Consider the following 19,985-nt stretch of genomic DNA (forward strand, 5'->3'; position numbering starts at 1 on the left):
TATTTGTTATCTGCAGACAAACAAACAGGAATATATTTTTTCTACTCCCGTACTTTTATTTTTCATTTAAAGGGTCGTGCACATACCTTTAAAACCCTACCTTATAGTTGTCAAGACAAGTCTTTAGTCTATTCCCCAAAAAAGCATTTGGGCATACACGCAGTATATTTTTGGCACTTATACGATACTTCGTGTAATGACCGCTTAAAAAATATTGAATGAAATACATTGTTGCCAACCTTATTTTAAATGTCATCTCTGACAAATAAGTGAACCATAGACATGCTTTTTTAATTTCATTCATTCTTTTTCCGCCCGTACCCTCCATTTTTGCTACTTCTTGAATGAAAAATATTTGTTAAATTTACAATTTTATTTCAAAGTGCTTGGTCGTAGAAAAAGTATTGTGTGCAACGTTGTTTAACTGAGTCAAAAAATACGCGTGGTGTCTTTATTAACCTCTCTTAAACAACGGTTGCATAAAATACTATAAATAAACTTTTAAGGCGGCATCCGTTCAGACTTTTAAAATGTATGGAGTGTTGGAGATTTATCCAATTTACATTGTAGGTAACTAGGTACTAATTTAAATAAATTAATAAACGTTAAAGGACATCCTTACACAAATTGATAAGCCCCACAATAAGCTCAAGAAGGCTTGTGTTGTGGGTACTTAGACTACTTAAGGGGCCCACTGATTAACAGTCCGCCGGACGATATCGGTCTGTCAGTTGTTCGGAACTGTCAACTTTTTGTTTTAACTGCCAGGCCGATAACGTCCAGCGGACTGGTAATCAGTGGGCCCCTTTAGACAGACAACGATATGATATAATGTACAAATTTACAAGTTAAATATATAGGAAACACCCACGACTCAGTAGGTAACAAATAATATCTCTGCTCATCACACAAATGAATGCACATAGGACGTTTCGTTGTTTTTTCTGGCTGAAACGTCAGAAAAAAGGTAAAACATTGAAATTTAATCGCATCAGACCCGTTATGATGAAGTAAGTTTAAAGTGTCAAAAAATATATGTTTTAAAGTTAATTTTGTTAGACCACGCTTCGTCACGTTTCAATCAAATAAAAAAAATCTTAAAACCATCCATCCCTGTATTTACATTATACCGTAAAATAGGGTGAGTAGGGATTGCGAGGGCAGTTGGGCCATAAATGGGGAGAGAGGGATGACAGAGGGGTGAGTTGGTTTTAATAGGCAACTGCTACGTAAATTATATATTCTAATAACAAATCAAGCTATTATAATGTTCGTAATCACAAAGTGTCGATCCAACAATTTTCAAAACTCACCTTTGTCACCTATTTTGTGGTTATCTTTAAAGTTATGAAATGGAACTACACAAAATCGGAAAAAAACTAAAATACAAATAACCGGAACATTTATTATGTAGTAAAATCAGCTTGCCACATGTTAAAATACTGTGTCCCTACTCACCCCATTTTACGGTATATGAAGCCTCTACATCCAACGCTCTACATCCCTCCACTTTTACCTCGAAAACTATTTCTTGTTTCTACGTTTGAATGCATACTCGTACAAGTGTATTGGTGTATGGCGTATGTATATCTTATCTTATACCTTTAAGCGAGCAATTCTTGTATATTTATTTAATAAACTCGTATTTCGGGAATCTCGGAAACGGCAATTCGATGAAATTTGCGATATGGGGGCTTCAGGGGGCGAACAATCGATCTAGCTAGGTCTTATCTCTGGGAAAACGCGCATTTTTGAGATTTATATGTTTTCCGAGCAAAGCTCGGTCTCCCAGATATTGTGTATGAAATAAGTATAATCTGACGACCGGCCTAGAGATGAGTATGGTACACGTACTTTTGCGAGACCTGCAGTTTATTTAGAACATCGATAGAATTTAAGTACCATATTTTTAAAGTAAATACCTTTTTATTTAAAACTAAAATTACTTAACTATGATTTTTTTCCCAAAAATTAAGGGTCCTATATGCTTTTTATTTTATAAATATTGTTAATACAGGTTAACACTCTTCAATAAAAAAACAATTTAGTTCTTTAATTTCACTTTATTAATATTTATTAAGCAATCGTTTTTTTTTACCCAACTAAATGAGTAAATATGGGTATTTATCGGGTGCTTTGAGTAAATATCGAGTAAATACTCAGTATTTATCCGTAAATATTCAGTATTTACTCACCCCTACCCATCTCTTTGGCCTAGTGGGTAGTGACCCTGCCTGTGAAGCCGATGGTCCTGGGTTCGAATCCCGGTAAGGGAATTTATTTGTGTGACGAACATAATACACAACAAAGTAAGTATTTATCTATATAAGTATGTATATCGTCGCCTAGCACCCATAGTACAAGCTTTAGCTCAGGGCTAAGTTGATCTGTGTAATATGTCCCCAAATATTTATTTATTTATTAATAAGAAATATCCGGGAGACCGAGCTTTGCTCGGAAAACATATAAAAACTCAAAAATGCGCGTTTTTCCAGAGATAAGACCTAGATCTATTTTTTGCCCCCGAAAACCCCCATATAGCAAATTTCATGATGCTCGTTTAAAGGTATAAGATAAGATAAAATTTTCATGGTCATAACATCGCGACTTTACTGATACTTAAAATGATAAGAAAAAGGTAAAGAAGAGTCGTCTGAGACTATTCGCTTTCTTTAGCTGATTTATTACACCGTTTCAATGTTTATTAACGATGTTTCATGGTAGACTATAATTATTACATCTGTTTCACTGTTAAAATGAGAGTGTCTCATTGAAAACATGCACAAGTACACAATGAAACGAAACTCATTTTTTGAAAAAAGGTTTATAATACCGAAACTGTTAAATATATGTAAAAACCAAGAATGCCATACGATAGCCAACTAAATTCTTTATCTTCATACGAAATGTCACAATAATAACTTTAAAAATATCAGAGATAGGAAGGCTTAAACTTTTAGTGTTTCATTGATCAACAACTTACCCTACCTATTTTTATCACACCAACTGGTAAGGGCTCTCTTGATTGTTCAAAAACAGATAGCAAAGTTGCATTTTATTCACATGTGTGGCAAAGTAATCAAATGCAAATGTTCAGTTAGGTGTTTCCTTAGTTGGCTGGTAGAATTGACTTTTAAATGATGATTTTGGATGATAAATATGTAATAACTTTAATTTTGAATTGATTTGGTTTAATTTTGTTTGATATTTTATAGGAAGTATTTTTATTTTTATTTTACTTTATTAGGTACACTAAACAGACATCGTACAATATCATGGGTAATACAATTGCACATTATGGCTTAATTCTAGCACGAGATCCAAAACAAGTGTACACAGCATGTTTTACAATTTAGCGGAAATATTACAAACTAATTAACACCATATTATAGCTACAGTGAAAAATATCAGAGAAGAAATAACTATCTAAATATGACAATATAACGAATAACGAACTTTACGTTATAAAGACTATTAAACATCACAAATGAAACAAACTTAGAGGATTACGGCAGATGTCATCAGTTAGTGGGAGAAGAGGAGAAGAGGACGGGTCAAAAATATCAATGCCCCTACCGCATTTTCCATGCGTAGGTGTGGTGAAAAATGTTGTGTTTCACTTGGTGGTAGAATTCGTCCCTTATGAAACCCTCGCAACGCTCCAGATTCCACTTTTCGAACCTCTCGCTACGCTAGTGGTTCAACTTTGGAAACTTTCGCTTGTACGGGTATCAATATTAGCACGACAGATTAAACAGTTTTGCCTCCTTGTAAAAGAAATAACTATATAATTAATTATATATTATATCTACATATATAATTTAATGATTAGGATATTTTCTGTTAGAATATCAATTGAAAAATAAAGATTACAATTTTTTTTCCCTATACATAATTGAAAAAAAAGGAACAATACCTGGTATTATAGTTTTCTTTGTTTCGAATTAACTTGTTCCTATTTCAATAATTATATCCTTATAAAAGATTTGTGCATGGTTTTGTCCTGATATCTTCAAAGTGGAACCTTATTTGGTTTTAATAGCTACTCGTAGTTACAGAACATATAAATTAAAAGTTCAAAAAACTGTTTACTAAATATTTTTTAAATAAGTAGGTACCTATTATAACAAATTGGGCGTTTTCTAAAATAAATATTGAAAACCTGATTCTCACAGATCCTGGTGTTTTTGGGTTCATTCAACTCAGAATCACTAGCATATTCAATTCTGATGATAAAATTAAATGTCCCAAAAATTTGTATGAAAATTGTACGTTCCACTACGTCACGCACATACTCGTACAAGTGAAAATTTTTTTCATACTAAAACGGGACGTAATGGAATGGACATTTTGGGACATCTTTTTTTAATTGCAGGATGGAGAATGCTGTCGATTCTGAGTAAAATGAGCCCAAGAACGTCCACATTTGAAAGAATCACGATTTTAATATTTATTTTAGAAAACGCCCATTTACTTATTTGGGTCGTTTTTTTTTTTCAGATTTTGACTAAAATTTATGTTGTACAGAATAAGGAACTCTATCTATCCACTAAATTTTATCAAAATCTGAGAAAAACGAAAAAACGACAACAAAATAAGATATTACCCATTTTAGAAAATTAAAATTAAATTTGGCGTATTTTTTACGAAGGTGAAATGGTAGATTATAAATAAATAAATAAATTTAATTGGAATGGATTTACATCACGAATTTATGATTAAAAGCATTTTGTCAAACATACTTTTTTGTCAAATGCAGAATCCTCATGCTTGTTCAAAACTTTCAGAAGTTCACTAACTTATTCAACATTTTATACACAACCTTACACTACATTTATCCTTATTTATTGCACTTAACTACGCAATCAATTTCAAACTTTCACACACAACACTTGTTTTTGGTTCATTTGAAGTCGCGAAACTTTTTGTGAAAAGCCCTTGGTATGGAAGTTATTATGTGCGTAACAGACGGTGGCTAACTGACGCAGCTAGGGTTTGCAGAACGAGCGGGCTTTTAACAACGCATGCGTCAACTTTCAGTCACTTCATATGAAGGGTACACGGAAAGAACATGTCTAAACACTTTAAATTAATAATTTAAATTGTAATGTTAATTCATTTAATTCACAGAAATAAATTGCTTATATTTAACAAAATAATTTAATAAAACAAAATGTATCTTAAATTAATATTGAATAAATATGAATTAAATATTTTCCTACGATTCTTTGGGTACTACATACATATTTATAAAGATAATTATCTGCGATACTCACAAACCAAATATTAAATGGCCATATTAACCTCCAACACAAACGTGCCATCTCTCGTTACCATATCCACCGTGAGGGACAGTGCGCACTATCTCATGAACGCTAACATGTTCAGCCCTCGACTGTTGTCCTAAGCGAACTTTGATAGGACCATCAGGGAAGAATCGGCTCGAGAAAGTTACCTCGCCTTCCCCACAAAACAACTCAACAGAGCTCGCATCCACAAAGATTCTCCATTTCAACTGCCCTGAAGGTTTCCATTCTGTGCGACGAACACCGTCGGTGCCTCCACGGTCTAGCGTCACCTGGCCATTGGCTGCATCGTAAGATAGAGTCACCCTCACAGATCCGGACTCTATGTATAAATTAAGGTTATTGGAAGCATCGGCACGAACATTAATTTCTCCAGCTTTGTTTCGTAGAGTATAAATTCTTGAGCTTCCCCTTTGCCCTCTTCCGGGGATCAAACTGCGCCCTTGGGCTCTAGACATTTCTTCCACTGGCTTCTGAATAATAGTTCCATCTGAAGAAAGCTTCAATTCTCTAGGTAAGGTCATGAAACCAGTAAAGCCATCGTAGCGTTCCGGGTAATTTTGGTCCCACATATCAAACCAAGCAATCACAATTCTGCGACCATGGTTGTCCAGTACAGTCTGAGTTGCGTACACATCGTGACCATGATCGAGTTCCTTGAATTCAGATGTAGGAGTAAATTTAAGAGTCGAGTAATCAAAATCTCCAAGAATATAACCCGTTTGGTATAAGTTTTTGTATTTATCCCCCTGGGCTGCAACACCTTGTGGAGAAAATAGAAGTACATATTTTCCGTCGAGCTCGAAGAAATCAGGGCATTCCCACATGTAGCCAAGGGTGCCGGTAGATTGGTCAAGAACAGACACTTCGTTCCATTTTATCTTGTCAGTGGAGGAGTACAGAAGAATGCGACCTAAGCTGTCGTTATTGTAGGAATTTCCCAAGACCATGTAGTACGTATCTTCGTGTTTCCAAACTTTGGGGTCACGGAAATTTGGCTGGCGGTCTTCACCGGGAATGATTGGGTTACTTGCGTATTTAGTAACAGTGACTCCATCTGTACTCGTTGCGTAAGCTTGCCGATTGGCATGGTCAGGTTGTCCTTCTAAGTTTACATTTCCGGTGTAGAATATGTGCATAGTATCATTTTCAACTAGCGCACTTCCGGAGAATACTCCACCTGCGTCGTACGACTGGTCAGGGTACATGGCAATGGGGAGGTGTTCCCAACTGACGAGGTCTGGGCTCTTGGCATGACCCCAGTGCACGAGCGTGGACGTCAAGCTGCTGTTAGGGTTGTGCTGGTAGAAGAGATGGTACTCGTTGTTGTAGACGCAAAATCCGTTGGGATCGTTCATCCACCCGTAGGGCGGAGCCAGGTGGTAACGTGGGTAGTACCTGTCGTTAACTTCTTGTCCATGAGATCCAATATTATACACAAGTGAAATTAATGTAAGTTTTAAAAACGTCTCCATCATAATGTTTAAGCGCAGGCGACCTGCGCCTAAGTTACTCTCAGATAATAATGATGCGTTTCCGCCGTTGCGACGATTATATAGTTGTTTTGTCGTGTCTCCTCTGATTGTTATCTAGTTACAAATAGGCGCGCTTTAGTTATTTCCTTTGGTTGTATATTTCAAAGGTTCCACGCGTATTACTAAATAATATACTATTGTTTGTAATTCACACAGTTTAACCAAACATAATTTACCTACAACGAGAGTAATACGTAATTTAAATTTTCTGTAATATACAACGTAGTAGGTAGATTAAAAGTGTCTCCACGTTTAATACACTACTTTGCAGTAATTTACTTAATATTACATATACCTATCTGTATAGGTACCTATTCAAAATTATATTGAATTCAGTTTGTGTACCCACCTATAATATTAACCTTTTCCACGCCGTGTCAAACACAAAAGCTGTCACTCAGACGCCACATCATTGAAGTGTCAAAACTGAAGTTGAACTTTATTTATATGCACGTAGGTCGATGTTGCTCTGTGGTCTGTGACCGATTAATCGGTCTTTGGCGTTGAACCTACGGTGCGGATATATCGGTCATTGGCGTCCAAAAGGTTAATAACCACGAAACACGGCTAAATCCCTGGTTTTCATTTTTTCCGCAAACGTGAGTACCTAAGTAATACTCGTACGAATACATTGACCTCGGCCTTCAAGCGTTTCTAGTGCATCACAAGTGATTACCATTATTGATAATTATGTTCCTAAACATAATTGGAGTCATAGAAACCTTGATATGTACGGAAAAACCGATTTTTATGAAGGAAGGAAGTAAAAATGTCTTTAATCTTCCTACTAACTAGTCTAGTTTTTGACTTTCCTCATTGCAGCCTCATTCCACTTCCTGTGGAAGTCGTTATGGTTTTGGTAAATCGACGCGGCTTGTTATAATAGTTATTTTCGATACAAGTGCGAAAAAGAGGAAATTCGAATCGACACGAGTAGTGAGTGCTATTTTACGCACTAGTGCGGAAAATAGCACTTTTCGTGCGATATGTCAAAACTTTAAAGTGCCATATGTACTGTAAAACGTTGTTCAATACACGTGCGAATAGGTAATTCGCAACTCGTGTCGATTTAAAACACTCCCTTCGGTCGTGTTTTATTTATCGCCACTCGTTTCGAATTTCCTCTTTTTCGCACTTGTATCGAAAATAACTATTTCACGCCACTACTCTGAAATGTGGCAATAGATAGATGGTCTAAATCTTGACTAGAAAGCTAAGCTAAGCTTAAGCACTTAAGCTAAACAAACTGTCCAACAATGTCGTTGTTGTACACGTCGTACTACACACTTTTACTTTCCACTCACTGATTGGTTAAAATTTAACCAATCTCTGCGCACCAATTTCATTAGGTCATTTTTGCTAGTGCTTTTACTCCTTTTATATATAAGAAAGGCTCTTTATAGGTTCAGATCAGAAACTCATCGTGTAAGGAGCTTTAAAGCGTTATGTACAGTGATCGGAATTGGTAGTGCCATTTCACGGGACTTCGGTGTGTAAGCTTAGTATGGATATACCTTTTCACCCCGAGTTTTCATATTACCTCTTCAATAGGGATGATGACACATGTTGAATTTTATAACAAAATCTTATAGCAAATGAGCAATTTATCATAATAATGTGGATATTAAAATAAAATACGGAAATGTTACAAAAATACAGGACCAGAAAGTTTCAAAATTTAAGTTTTTTTAACTTCCAAAAACGATAAAAGTAAGGGTACCATTCGATTCCTTACATTTTATCCAAAAAATATTGTACAGCAACTATATACATAAACGCAATATTTCACGGACAAAAACGCAATTTTCTTGTTTTGTCCATACTTCAAGATGGGATCTCAATGACCTTGACGTCACGTTCACTTATCCTTTTGTGAGGGGCGTTTCGCGAGTGAAGTGCGACTGTCGGACTTTGACTATAATTTCTGACTTTTGTGTTGCTTTAATGCAATGGGTCCCATATAGACAAATGATCCTAAAAACAAAGCCGACCGATTGATACCATAAATGAACATTAGTCCTGTAGCCTATTAAAGACATACCAAGAAATATTTTCGTGAAAAAATAAGGAGTCTTGGAATCCCGAGTCTTATCCATGTTAAGTACAATGTTTGAGGCCATTGACCCCAAATGGCACTACCTATTCCGATCATTGGTTATGTATTTAGAAACGCCTTTAGATTATTTTTTAATTAAAAAACAAAAATATAATAAAAAATCCCATCCCATTATATGATTATAACATTTATAATACCTAGTACAATATGATATAGGTAAGTGCGAAAAGTAGGAAATTCGCAACGTGAGGCGATAAATTAAACAAGACCGATAGATTTGCTAATTACAGTAATTACCGTGTACTCGTATCTAATTCTAATCGTACAACGGTTTACAGTACATGGTCCTTTAAATTTTCGAATATGCACGTAAAGTGCTAAATACCGCACTAGTGCAGTAAAGTAGCACCGTGTGTACTGTAATAGTATCTACACTGTAAGGGCGATTAACAAGAGTTTACGAACGAGTGTGCAGAATTGAACCGCACCGCATCGGACCGCATTGTCTACGTGTGATAACACCTTTTACGAGCAAATATTTTGAAACGAAAGCCATTATTCGCTAGGTGCACGTCTGGTGCTGCCCTCATTTTGTCGGATTTTCTACGTTAAATCTTATGCAGTAAAATTAGTTCAAGCGGCTGCCGCTAGTACTAATGTCGAACATTCCATAAGATTACCTGTGTTTGTGACGATCAGTGGCACTTCCTCCTCCACCGACTTCGCCCTTTGCCAATACCAAGTTCGGATAATATGATGGTCGTATTTGTCTATATGACAGCTGTCTCTTACAATCGCCTAGTGTTAAAAAGTGATAGGTACTTTATTTATTTTATCATGTGAATTCATACAGCCTAAAGAATTTTGAATTTATTGCGTGATAATATCTAGGTACAATAAATAATGCAATTATTTTTCTAGTGACTGAACATTAGGGCTGTTACTTTTGGCAATAATGAGTATCCAATTATGGTTATTTTTTGTCACGAACTGTTATTAACTTGTGTCGACTTTGCCTCATAGCTGGCCAGCCAGGCATAAATTAATATTACATAATAGCAAAAATTACCGTTAATTCCCACGCTTAGTATTATTGTTTTATAGTTACAACGTATTTAATGAATGAAACCTATAAACTGAAATAGATATATTATAATGGTCAATGGTCTGGTCACGGAATTACCATACGTTTTGACATTGTTCCAAATTTTAAAACCGCGATTAGTCAAAATGTCACTAGTGTGATTAGACATGTTCTTTCCGTGGACCCGGAAACATAAATCAAATCCCAGATTCCACATGTTGGCTTAAAAGGCTTAAATGATTAAACAGTACAGAAATTAGGCGTTATTGTATGATTTGGGTCCCTAATCCACAAATTATAGGTACATAAAGACAATGACAATTGAAGTGGACCCTTCATACTTCATTTAAGCCTTTTAAGCCAACACGTGGAATCTGGGATTTGATTTATGTTTCTGGGTACTGCGGGGTTCCTTAATTAAAGATACGATAGCCAAATTACATTTATAAATACTTCAACCAAAAAGATCTGAACTGTAGCTAAATTTATTAATCCGGGTACAGTCGAAGTCGCAAAATTTTTCATTATTATATTATTATTAGTATTTCATTTTATAATTTATTTATAAACCAGAAGCGACCGCCTATGAAACAGTACAGCTATTTCAATTAGGTAACAAAACTATAAAGCCTAATAGTACCTATATCTATTGGCTACGTGCGAAGTACATGGTGGGGGTAAGTAAAGCGATCGCAGCGCATGCGGTGGTGAAAACTTGAACTAAAAAGCGGCCAAGTGCGAGTCGGACTCGCCCATGAAGGGTTCCGTATTTAGGCGATTTATGACGTATAAAAAAAAACTACTTACTAGATCTCGTTCAAACCAATTTTCGGTGGAAGTTTACATGGTAATGTACATCATATATTTTTTTTAGTTTTAACATTCTCTTATTTTAGAAGTTACAGGGGGGGGGGGGACACACATTTTACCACTTTGGAAGTGTCTCTCGCGCAAACTATTCAGTTTAGAAAAAAATGATATTAGAAACCTCAATATCATTTTTGAAGACCTATCCATAGCCCACACGTATGGGTTTGATGAAAAAAAAATTTTGAGTTTCAGTTCTATTTTTGTGTGAAAATCTTAATGCGGTTCACAGAATACATCTACTTACCAAGTTTCAACAGTATAGTTCTTATAGTTTCGGAGAAAAGTGGCTGTGACATACGGACGGACAGACAGACGGACAGACGGACAGACAGACAGACAGACAGACAGACATGACGAATCTATAAGGGTTCCGTTTTTTGCCATTTGGCTACGGAACCCTAAAAAGGATAGAGTCTTTAACATTTCATACAGGTTATATGGCTCGAATAGGAACTTTAAGGTGGTTCGACTAGGTTACTCAAAGCTTAACCCTCGCTAGATGGTGCCACTTTCGCAAAATTTCATGTTTAATTTTTTTATGGAATGGTCTTGGTATTTGTATACTTAAAAGTATGTTTAGCGAACTCTTTAAGTAAATATTGAACTATTAAAATAAACATTGAATACTTCATTGTGCAAAAACCACCCTTTAAAGTCGACGGAGTGTTGCTGTCATGCTTTTTCCTACTATAACTCACACATGCAAACAGTGTTTCCGTGATGCTTATAGTAGACAATTTCACACAACGTAAGTATGCTGCAATAGCGTTACGGTATGTTCGTGGAAATACGTGCAAGAGGATTGGGGTTCAAGACTGGTGCGAGTAGGTAATTTCTTTTTGTTTATTTTTGTCCTTTTTGTGTTATCTTACCTTTAAACGAGCAATTATTATATATATATTTATTTATATATTTGGATGATATCAGAAACGGCTCTAACGATTTCGATGAAATTTGCTATAAGGGGTTTGATCTCTTAGCTAGGTCTGATCTGTGAGAAAACGCGCATTTTTGGGTTTTTATATGTTTTCTGAGCTTTGGTCGGTCTCCCAGATATTCAATCTCTTCTTCCTCGCGTGGGGTCCACTTGGCAACTAATCCTAGAATTGGCATGGGCACTAGTTTTTAAGAAAGCGACTGCCCTGACCTTCCAACAGTTCCAACCCAGAGAGTAAACTTATTGGGATTAGTCCGGTTTCCTCACATTGGTTTCTTTCACCGAAAAATAGGTATCGGTATATAAATAGGTTCCGGTAAATAGGTATCAAATGATATTTCGTACAAAAGTTCCGAAAAATCATTGGAACGACGGTACGAGCCGGGGTTAGAACCCGCGACCTCCGGATTGCAAGTCGCACGCTCTTTCCTCTAGGCCACCAGCGCTTCCCCCAGATATTCAGTATCATCATCATCACTATCACTACATAGTATAAAACAAAGTCGCTTTTCTGTCTGTCTGTCTGTATGCTTAGATCTTTAAAACTACGAAACGGATTTTGATGCGGTTTTTTTTAATAGATAGAGTGATTCAAGAGGAAGGTTTATGTATAATTTGTTAACCCGTGCGAAGCCTGGGCGGGTAGCTATTATCAATAAATTACATTATCAACGTTTTAAAAAAAAATCAATACCTGATTTTCACAGATTATGATCTTTTTGGGTTCTTCCAACTCAGAATCACTAGCATATTCTTATTGAATCCTGAAGCTAATATAAAAACTATGTCCCAAATATTTGTATAGAAGTTTTAGTTTCCGCTACGTCACGCAGGCTGGGAAACATTTTTGATACTAAAACCTGACGTGATGACCGACATTTTAGGATATCTTTTTATGCTAGGATGGAGAATACCTACTGACGATTCTTAGTAGAATAAGCCCAAGGAAGTCCAGTCTGTAAGTGTCAGGTATCAGTTTTTAGGGTTCCGTAGCCAAATGGCAAAAAACGGAACCCTTATAGATTCGTCATGTCTGTCTGTCTGTCCGTCTGTCTGTCCGTCTGTCTGTCCGTCTGTCTGTCCGTCTGTCTGTCCGTCCGTATGTCACAGCCACTTTTCTCCGAAACTATAAGAACTACACTGTTGAAACTTGGTAAGTAGATGTATTCTGTGAACCGCATTAAGATTTTCACACAAAAATAGAAAAAAAACAATAAATTTTTGGGGTTCCCCATACTTCGAACTGAAACTCAAAATTTTTTTTTTCATCAAACCCATACGTGTGGGGTATCTATGGATAGGTCTTCAAAAATGATATTGAGGTTTCTAATATCATTTTTTTCTAAACTGAATAGTTTGCGCGAGAGAGACTTCCAAAGTGGTAAAATGTGTGTCCCCCCCCCCCTAACTTCTAAAATAAGAGAATGATAAAACTAAAAAAAATATATGATGTACATTACCATGTAAACTTCCACCGAAAATTGGTTTGAACGAGATCTAGCAAGTAGTTTTTTTTTATACGTCATAAATCGCCTAAATACGGAACCCTTCATGGGCGAGTCCGACTCGCACTTGGCCGCTTTTTTTTTAAAGCGCTAATAGTTTGTTCTACAAGTAAAGCAATCCCTTACTGCCCAGCCTCTAATAAAGTAGTAGGTAATTGTAAAATAAAATAAAAGGAAAACATTTTTTTTTTAATTCAAGTACCTACAGTACATTTTTTTATATTTGTTATCCGTAGTAGTCCCTGTACCTGAAAGAAATATAATATCATGAATCATGATAGAAAAAAATATCTAATGTAATAGGAAGAAAGATGATGCAACAATATGGATTCTATAAAGTTATAATCAAGTTATAATTTACATACCTGGTAGTAACTAGTAATAATTGTGTTTTTCATTCATAGACAAAATTCCATTATTTTCAACCACAGGAAATTTTATACATTTCTTTTTTAGGGTTCCGTAGCCAAATGGCAAAAAACGGAACCCTTATAGATTCGTCATGTCTGTCTGTCTGTCCGTCTGTCCGTCTGTCTGTCCGTCCGTATGTCACAGCCACTTTTCTCCGAAACTATAAGAACTATACTGTTGAAACTTGGTAAGTAGATGTATTCTGTGAACCGCATTAAGATTTTCACACAAAAATAGAAAAAAAAACAATAAATTTTTGGGGTTCCCCATACTTCGAACTGAAACTCAAAATTTTTTTTTTCATCAAACCCATACGTGTGGGGTATCTATGGATAGGTCTTCAAAAATGATATTGAGGTTCCTAATATCCTTTTTTTTCTAAACTGAATAGTTTGCGCGAGAGACACTTCCAAAGTGGTAAAATGTGTGTCCCCCCCCTGTAACTTCTAAAATAAGAGAATGATAAAACTAAAAAAAATATATGATGTACATTACCATGTAAACTTCCACCGAAAATTGGTTTGAACGAGATCTAGTAAGTAGTTTTTTTTATACGTCATAAATCGCCTAAATACGAAACCCTTCATGGGCGAGTCCGACTCGCACTTGGCCGCTTTTTATTGCTGTGAGGATGTCCTGATTGTAAAAATCAAAGAGATTAGGTAGAGTATAATTTCTAATTATCATTGTAAAAATTAAACGAATACGCTTAGCGCATACTTAATCCATCGATTTTTGAAAATAAGAAAAATTAAATAAAAATAAAAAACACAACACGAAATTTAGGTGTAAAAAAAAATACAAAAAGTTATGTCCCAGCATACAATGACTGGGGTTTGAACCGGGGACCTTCCGTTTGTAAGCAAAAAAGCGACTGTTTACAAAACGCGCCATGATAGTTCTTAGCTAAGCTGACGAAATTCGGGTACTTATTCAACAAAATCGGGTAGGTCAACAAAATTGCGCTAAACATCACGGCACTTCAAATTCGCGCCGTGGTCAGCCCGGCAACGTCGGAAATGGTATGGCAACGTCGCAAATGTATCCGTACACGAAATTTGTGACGCACACATACGTAAAATTGATGAAAAGTTAACTATGATTTTTGCATGATTTCTGTATGAAACATTGTTTTCCTATTCATTTAGCGAAAATGAATATTCGAAAGAAGATAAATGCGGAAATATTTATGTAGTAATAGTGTGTAGTTACTTAATGAAAGTCGATTGAATTTTGTATGAAAATCGAACCACCTTAATTTACGATTACTCTTGAGTTATTCATTTAAATTGTATGGTTTAATGGACCATTGTAATCTGTATAAAATGCTTAATATAACTAACGTTATTAATTTGATAATAATTGATGCTGTATCCGTGTAAAAAGCTTTGCGAATGCCATATATTATGTGATCTTTTGCTAGAAGTTAAGAGTGGGTATAGTAAGTTATCCTTAAAAGATAGACATACACCATCGCGGACTTTTTTGTAGAACCATGAAAGAGAGATAACCTCACCATACATTGTATTGTTATAGCTCAAGCCTCAAACCATAGAGAAATATAATAAGACAAGAGTGCTCACTCCATACATCAGTTAGACTATTAATTTCAGTGTCTACATCTAGCATCGAGTAGCGGAACTATCAGTACTATTAGCACCGACCGGAAAGTCTTATGCTGTTGAGATAAGACTTTCCGGTCGGTGCTACATCTATTGTCAAGTAGCAGTACTGATAGTTCCGCTACTCGATGCTAGATGCTAATAGTCTTTTTGGTACTAAAACTGATGTATGGAGTGAGCAATCTATGTATTTTTTTTCTCTATGCTCAAACGGATTAGGCAGCGTTTTCGATTAAAGCTCCTAGCCAGCGTGTTTTTTTTCCAACAACATTGTCATATTTCGCGCATTTTTGAGTTTTTATATATGTTTTTCGAGCAAAGCTCGGTCTCCCAGATATTTTTTTTATCAGTCAACGAAGTTAACGAAGGGATGTCCCTTCTAACTATGATTAATATACAGGGTGTAATCTAAAACGTGATACAAGATAATCAAACCTGAATCTTTTCATGATTTTGAACAACTTTTACTATGGGGTCAATTTTGTAATATTAAAAAAAAATTGAGCTGTTCCATAGAAATAGTCAAGGAGAGGTAGACAAAAATGTATGGCAAAGATTTTTTTTATTGTTAATTTACAAAGTTGACCCCATAGTAAAAGTTGTTCAAAATCATGAAAAGATTCAGGTTTGATTATCTTGTATCACGTTATAGATTACACCCTGTATATCAAATCGTGTAAAAATAGTTTCCATGTCAATATAGAGAGGAAAATGGGGACTTCGTTTTCACGGAGGAGCCTTTGACGGCTCAATTCTATTCCAACTGTATGACATTTCTCTATATACAATATTGCACCTTTATTTGCCTGCCGCGTGATACGCTATCGAATGAAATTTACACTAGGGCATAGACTAGGAATCCTCTAGACGGAGTTTAGAGCAATTATTTCATGAAACCGATGCTGCCAAAAATATTGGGGTGCGGGGGACGAGGTGAGCGAATCCCCGTGCCGTGATTGGTCCGTTCAAAGACACGGACCAATCACGGCACGGGATTCTGACACTTGACTCGAAGATGGAGTAAAACTACCGTTTATTTGTGGCAGAGGGGGTAGCGGACTATGCTCAGTCTAGAGGATATCTTGTCTGTGCATTAGGGTTTCAGTTTGTTAGTTCCGCCAGCACAATAGATTTCGACTTCAAAGAGATTATTTGTAAGCGAGAGTTTCACGCTGAACTGATTTCACACAATCGTACTACGTACGTGTGTTATTCTCAATGCAGAAACAGCTTTTGTAATGTCCGTAAGTTGTTATTTCCGTTACATTTTCCTCGTCACGACTAAATAATTTTCAGGCCGCTTACGAACATTGAATATGCCGATTACCGAATATTCGGCCCATCTCTGGTTTGGACTAGAGATGCTACGAATACTCGGCAACTATTCGGTACTCGACCACTTTGCCGAATATTCGGTATTCGGCCGAATGTTACCTACTATTCGACTGAATAACGAATATCTGTTGGAAAGTTGTTACGAAACCCTTTTTTGAGCATTTGTTGATAACAACATTTTTTTTATCATGGGTGTGATTTGATTGACTCTAACTAGAAGTACATTATTTAATTAATTCTTTTCAACAAAAAAAAAACATTTTAGCAAACTTTGTGCTGAGCTTTGGTGAACAGTTTCAAAATAATTGTGACAAAATGGTCGCATGTCATGCCGCATATTCGGCGCTTCGGCCAAGAGAGGTGCTGAATATTCGGTATTCGGGCAAAATCACTATCCGGGGCATCATCTCTAGTTTAGTTAGACTAGAATGGGAGATCCGTAACATGAGTGTCTTACCTTATCTGTTTGATTCAGAACATGATTAAGACTGGGTCGACCTTCCTTTGGCACCCTTATTAGGGGAATTGTGTATTCTAATAAACTAATTAATTTCTATATAAATCAGTATATTAATTTCAATTCAATTTTATTTTAAGTATTTATATTAATATATTGCACGCTACTCTGTAGGCCCAAGAACGCTTCGTATATCAAGCGGTCGTCGGTTAGCAGAGGGCTTACCGCGAACCACGTTCGACGTGTTGCCTCTCTGTCGCACTTGTAAATTCGTACGTAAGTGTAACAGGGAGGCAAGACGTCGAACGTGGTTCGCGGTAGCCCCTCAGACGCGGGATCTGTGTCCCGGCTCTTATTTCAATACCTATCTCATCTCAAGACGTAAGTGAGCTCGTTACAGATTAGAGCCCTGTGGCAGTGATTTATCTTCAACATACAGGATGCTTCCTGTAACAGGAGCAATAAATTAAACTAAAGGCTGTACTCCTCAAACTGACCAACATTTGTTCAGCAACTTTTAAGAATGATGAATCCTTTAGACTCCCACTTTTTCATACAAAATAAATATTGCCTTCAATGTACGCTGACATCAGTGTGTTTGACGTTTCTTGTCACGCTTTAAACATAACAAAATTTGCAATACATTGCGTCTTAGAATAAACTTTAAAGTGTACGTAATAAAAATTAAAACATGAGTTATTTTCAAAAGTTGCTGAACAAATGTTGGTCAGTTTGAGGAGTACAGCCTTTAGTTTAATTTATTGCTCCTGTTACAGGAAGCACCCTGTATGTGCACATGTGTCACTAAGATAACCTAGTTTCTATATCGATTGATTGAAGTACCCCCAATGAGTTGATTGTACTCATTGGGGCGATTTTGTTTTAGCAATATGATAAAATCTCAAATCTTATATCGATTATCTGTTTTAGGAATTTGATAAGGTTTTGATCTTATATCGATACGACCTTGAGAATATCGATTGATTGAAGTACTCATTGGAGCGATTCTGTTTTAGCAATATGATAAGGTTTTGATCTTATATCTATACGACCTTGAGAATATAGACGGATTGAAGTAATCATTGGAGCGATTCTGTTTTAGCAATATGATAAGGTTTTGATCTTATATCTATACGACCTTGAGAATATAGACTGATTGAAGTACTCATTGGAGCGATTCTGTTTTAGCAATTTGATAAGGTTTTGATCTTATATCGATATATACGACCTTGAGTCGCGTCATCAGGCATCTCACGCGCACCAATAAGTGCGAGCGAGATGCTTTATTGGTGGAGCGGGGCACGCAGACTCAAGGTCGTATTCAAATTACAGTAGAATCCGATTAGTACGACTTCGCATATAACAACCAACCGCTTATAGCGACGTAAGTATAGGCACTTGTTTGGTTTTAGTACGAGCTACTATGAAAGTACAACCGTTTATTACGACTCCGCTTATAACGACCGATCGCTTTTAACGACGGAAATTGACTCAAAATCCGTCCGTCAAGTCCGGTTACAACGACGAGCGACGTAGTTTTTACAAATAAATAGTTGGTAAGAAGCTTAATCCGTCCCGCGCACCTAACTCCCCTCCCCCTTTTGCCTATACGCAGCAAGATGAAATAGTCATGTGACTTTTCGTAATCTTGCAAACTAAATAAAACCCAATTCCCATTTTTCAATTGAGCTTAAACTCCACATACATAATTATGTACATAAGTTAGGTACAATGCAATATTTTGGTAGGTACCTTCGAGCTGATCTATGGACACAGGATATGGACATAGGAACTGTGTGATAAAACAACGTCAGCTGGATTAGATCCCCAAGAATTACGACTTTTTATTTTACGGGATTCGAGTAATTTGCGGACGACGAGTGGGTTGACTACGCGTACCTTGAAAAGTGGCTTCTTCTAAACACACAAGTCTCTCCATTTAAGAAAAAGTGTTGTAATACTAACGTAAATAAATATTTTAAAGGAAATGTTTTTTTTCTTTGATTGTCGCATAAGTATTAATAAATACAAAATGACGTAATTATTTTGGTAAAAAAAATATATTAAAATTGGCAGTTCGTTTTGTACGACGTCCGGTTAGTACGACGTAATATCAGCGGTCCCTTGGGCGTCGTTATAACCGGACTCTACTGTAGATGATTATTATTTTATTTTTATGCTTAGTTTTTAACTCTAGTTTTTAATTTTAGTTTGTAATTTTTTTTAAGGCTTTTTATTATTTGTTTTATTACTTTTAGAATATTAAATAAATATATTTTATTTTATAATCAATTAGATGAAAACCAAGTGTTAAAACTAAATCGGCCCCTTTCTCCTTATTTTCGGAATATATGAAAACAATATATGTGTATATAGTTCATCATATGTACATATTTAATACTGTATTTACTATTTTTTTTACGAAATATGTGCAATTTTCTTAAAAAACATGAATTGTAGAGACCGTAGGCTGTTTGATAAGTACCCGTTTATGAAAAAAATAATCAGTTGTTTTTGTTTATATGCATTTATTTTTCTTCATAGTCTCCTTTTAACTCTATACACTGGTTCCACCTATATTCAAGCTTCAATAAACCATCCAAAAAGTATGATTTCGGAAAGTCATTAAAATAGGCCTCTGTGGCGGCAATGACTTCGTCATTTGATCCAAATCGCTTACCACCGAGCCATTTTTTCAGGTTGGGAAACAAAAATAAATCGCATGGGGTCAAATCTGGAGAATACGGGGGGTAAGGCAATAGGGCGTAGCGTAATTGTGTTAATTTAGCCATCACAACTCTAGACGAATGAGCTGGTGCGTTGTCGTGATGAGACAGTACTTTTTTATTTTTTAAATGGGGTCGTTT

At 36.0% G+C, this 19,985-nt stretch overlaps 1 protein-coding gene across 1 annotated transcript; it reads right to left on the bottom strand.

The window, feature by feature from the left end:
• Window positions 1–5,219: 5,219 nt before the first annotated feature.
• LOC134662572 (sucrose-6-phosphate hydrolase-like) lies at window positions 5,220–6,834 on the bottom strand. Its single transcript, XM_063518842.1, has one exon. It carries the CDS (start codon window positions 6,782–6,784, stop codon window positions 5,300–5,302), a length of 1,485 nt encoding a protein of 494 aa, XP_063374912.1. The 5' UTR covers window positions 6,785–6,834; the 3' UTR covers window positions 5,220–5,299.
• Between the last annotated feature and the right edge of the window lie 13,151 nt (window positions 6,835–19,985).

Source organism: Cydia amplana, chromosome 3 (genome assembly GCF_948474715.1).
Source record: "Cydia amplana chromosome 3, ilCydAmpl1.1, whole genome shotgun sequence".
NCBI lineage: Eukaryota > Metazoa > Arthropoda > Insecta > Lepidoptera > Tortricidae > Cydia > Cydia amplana.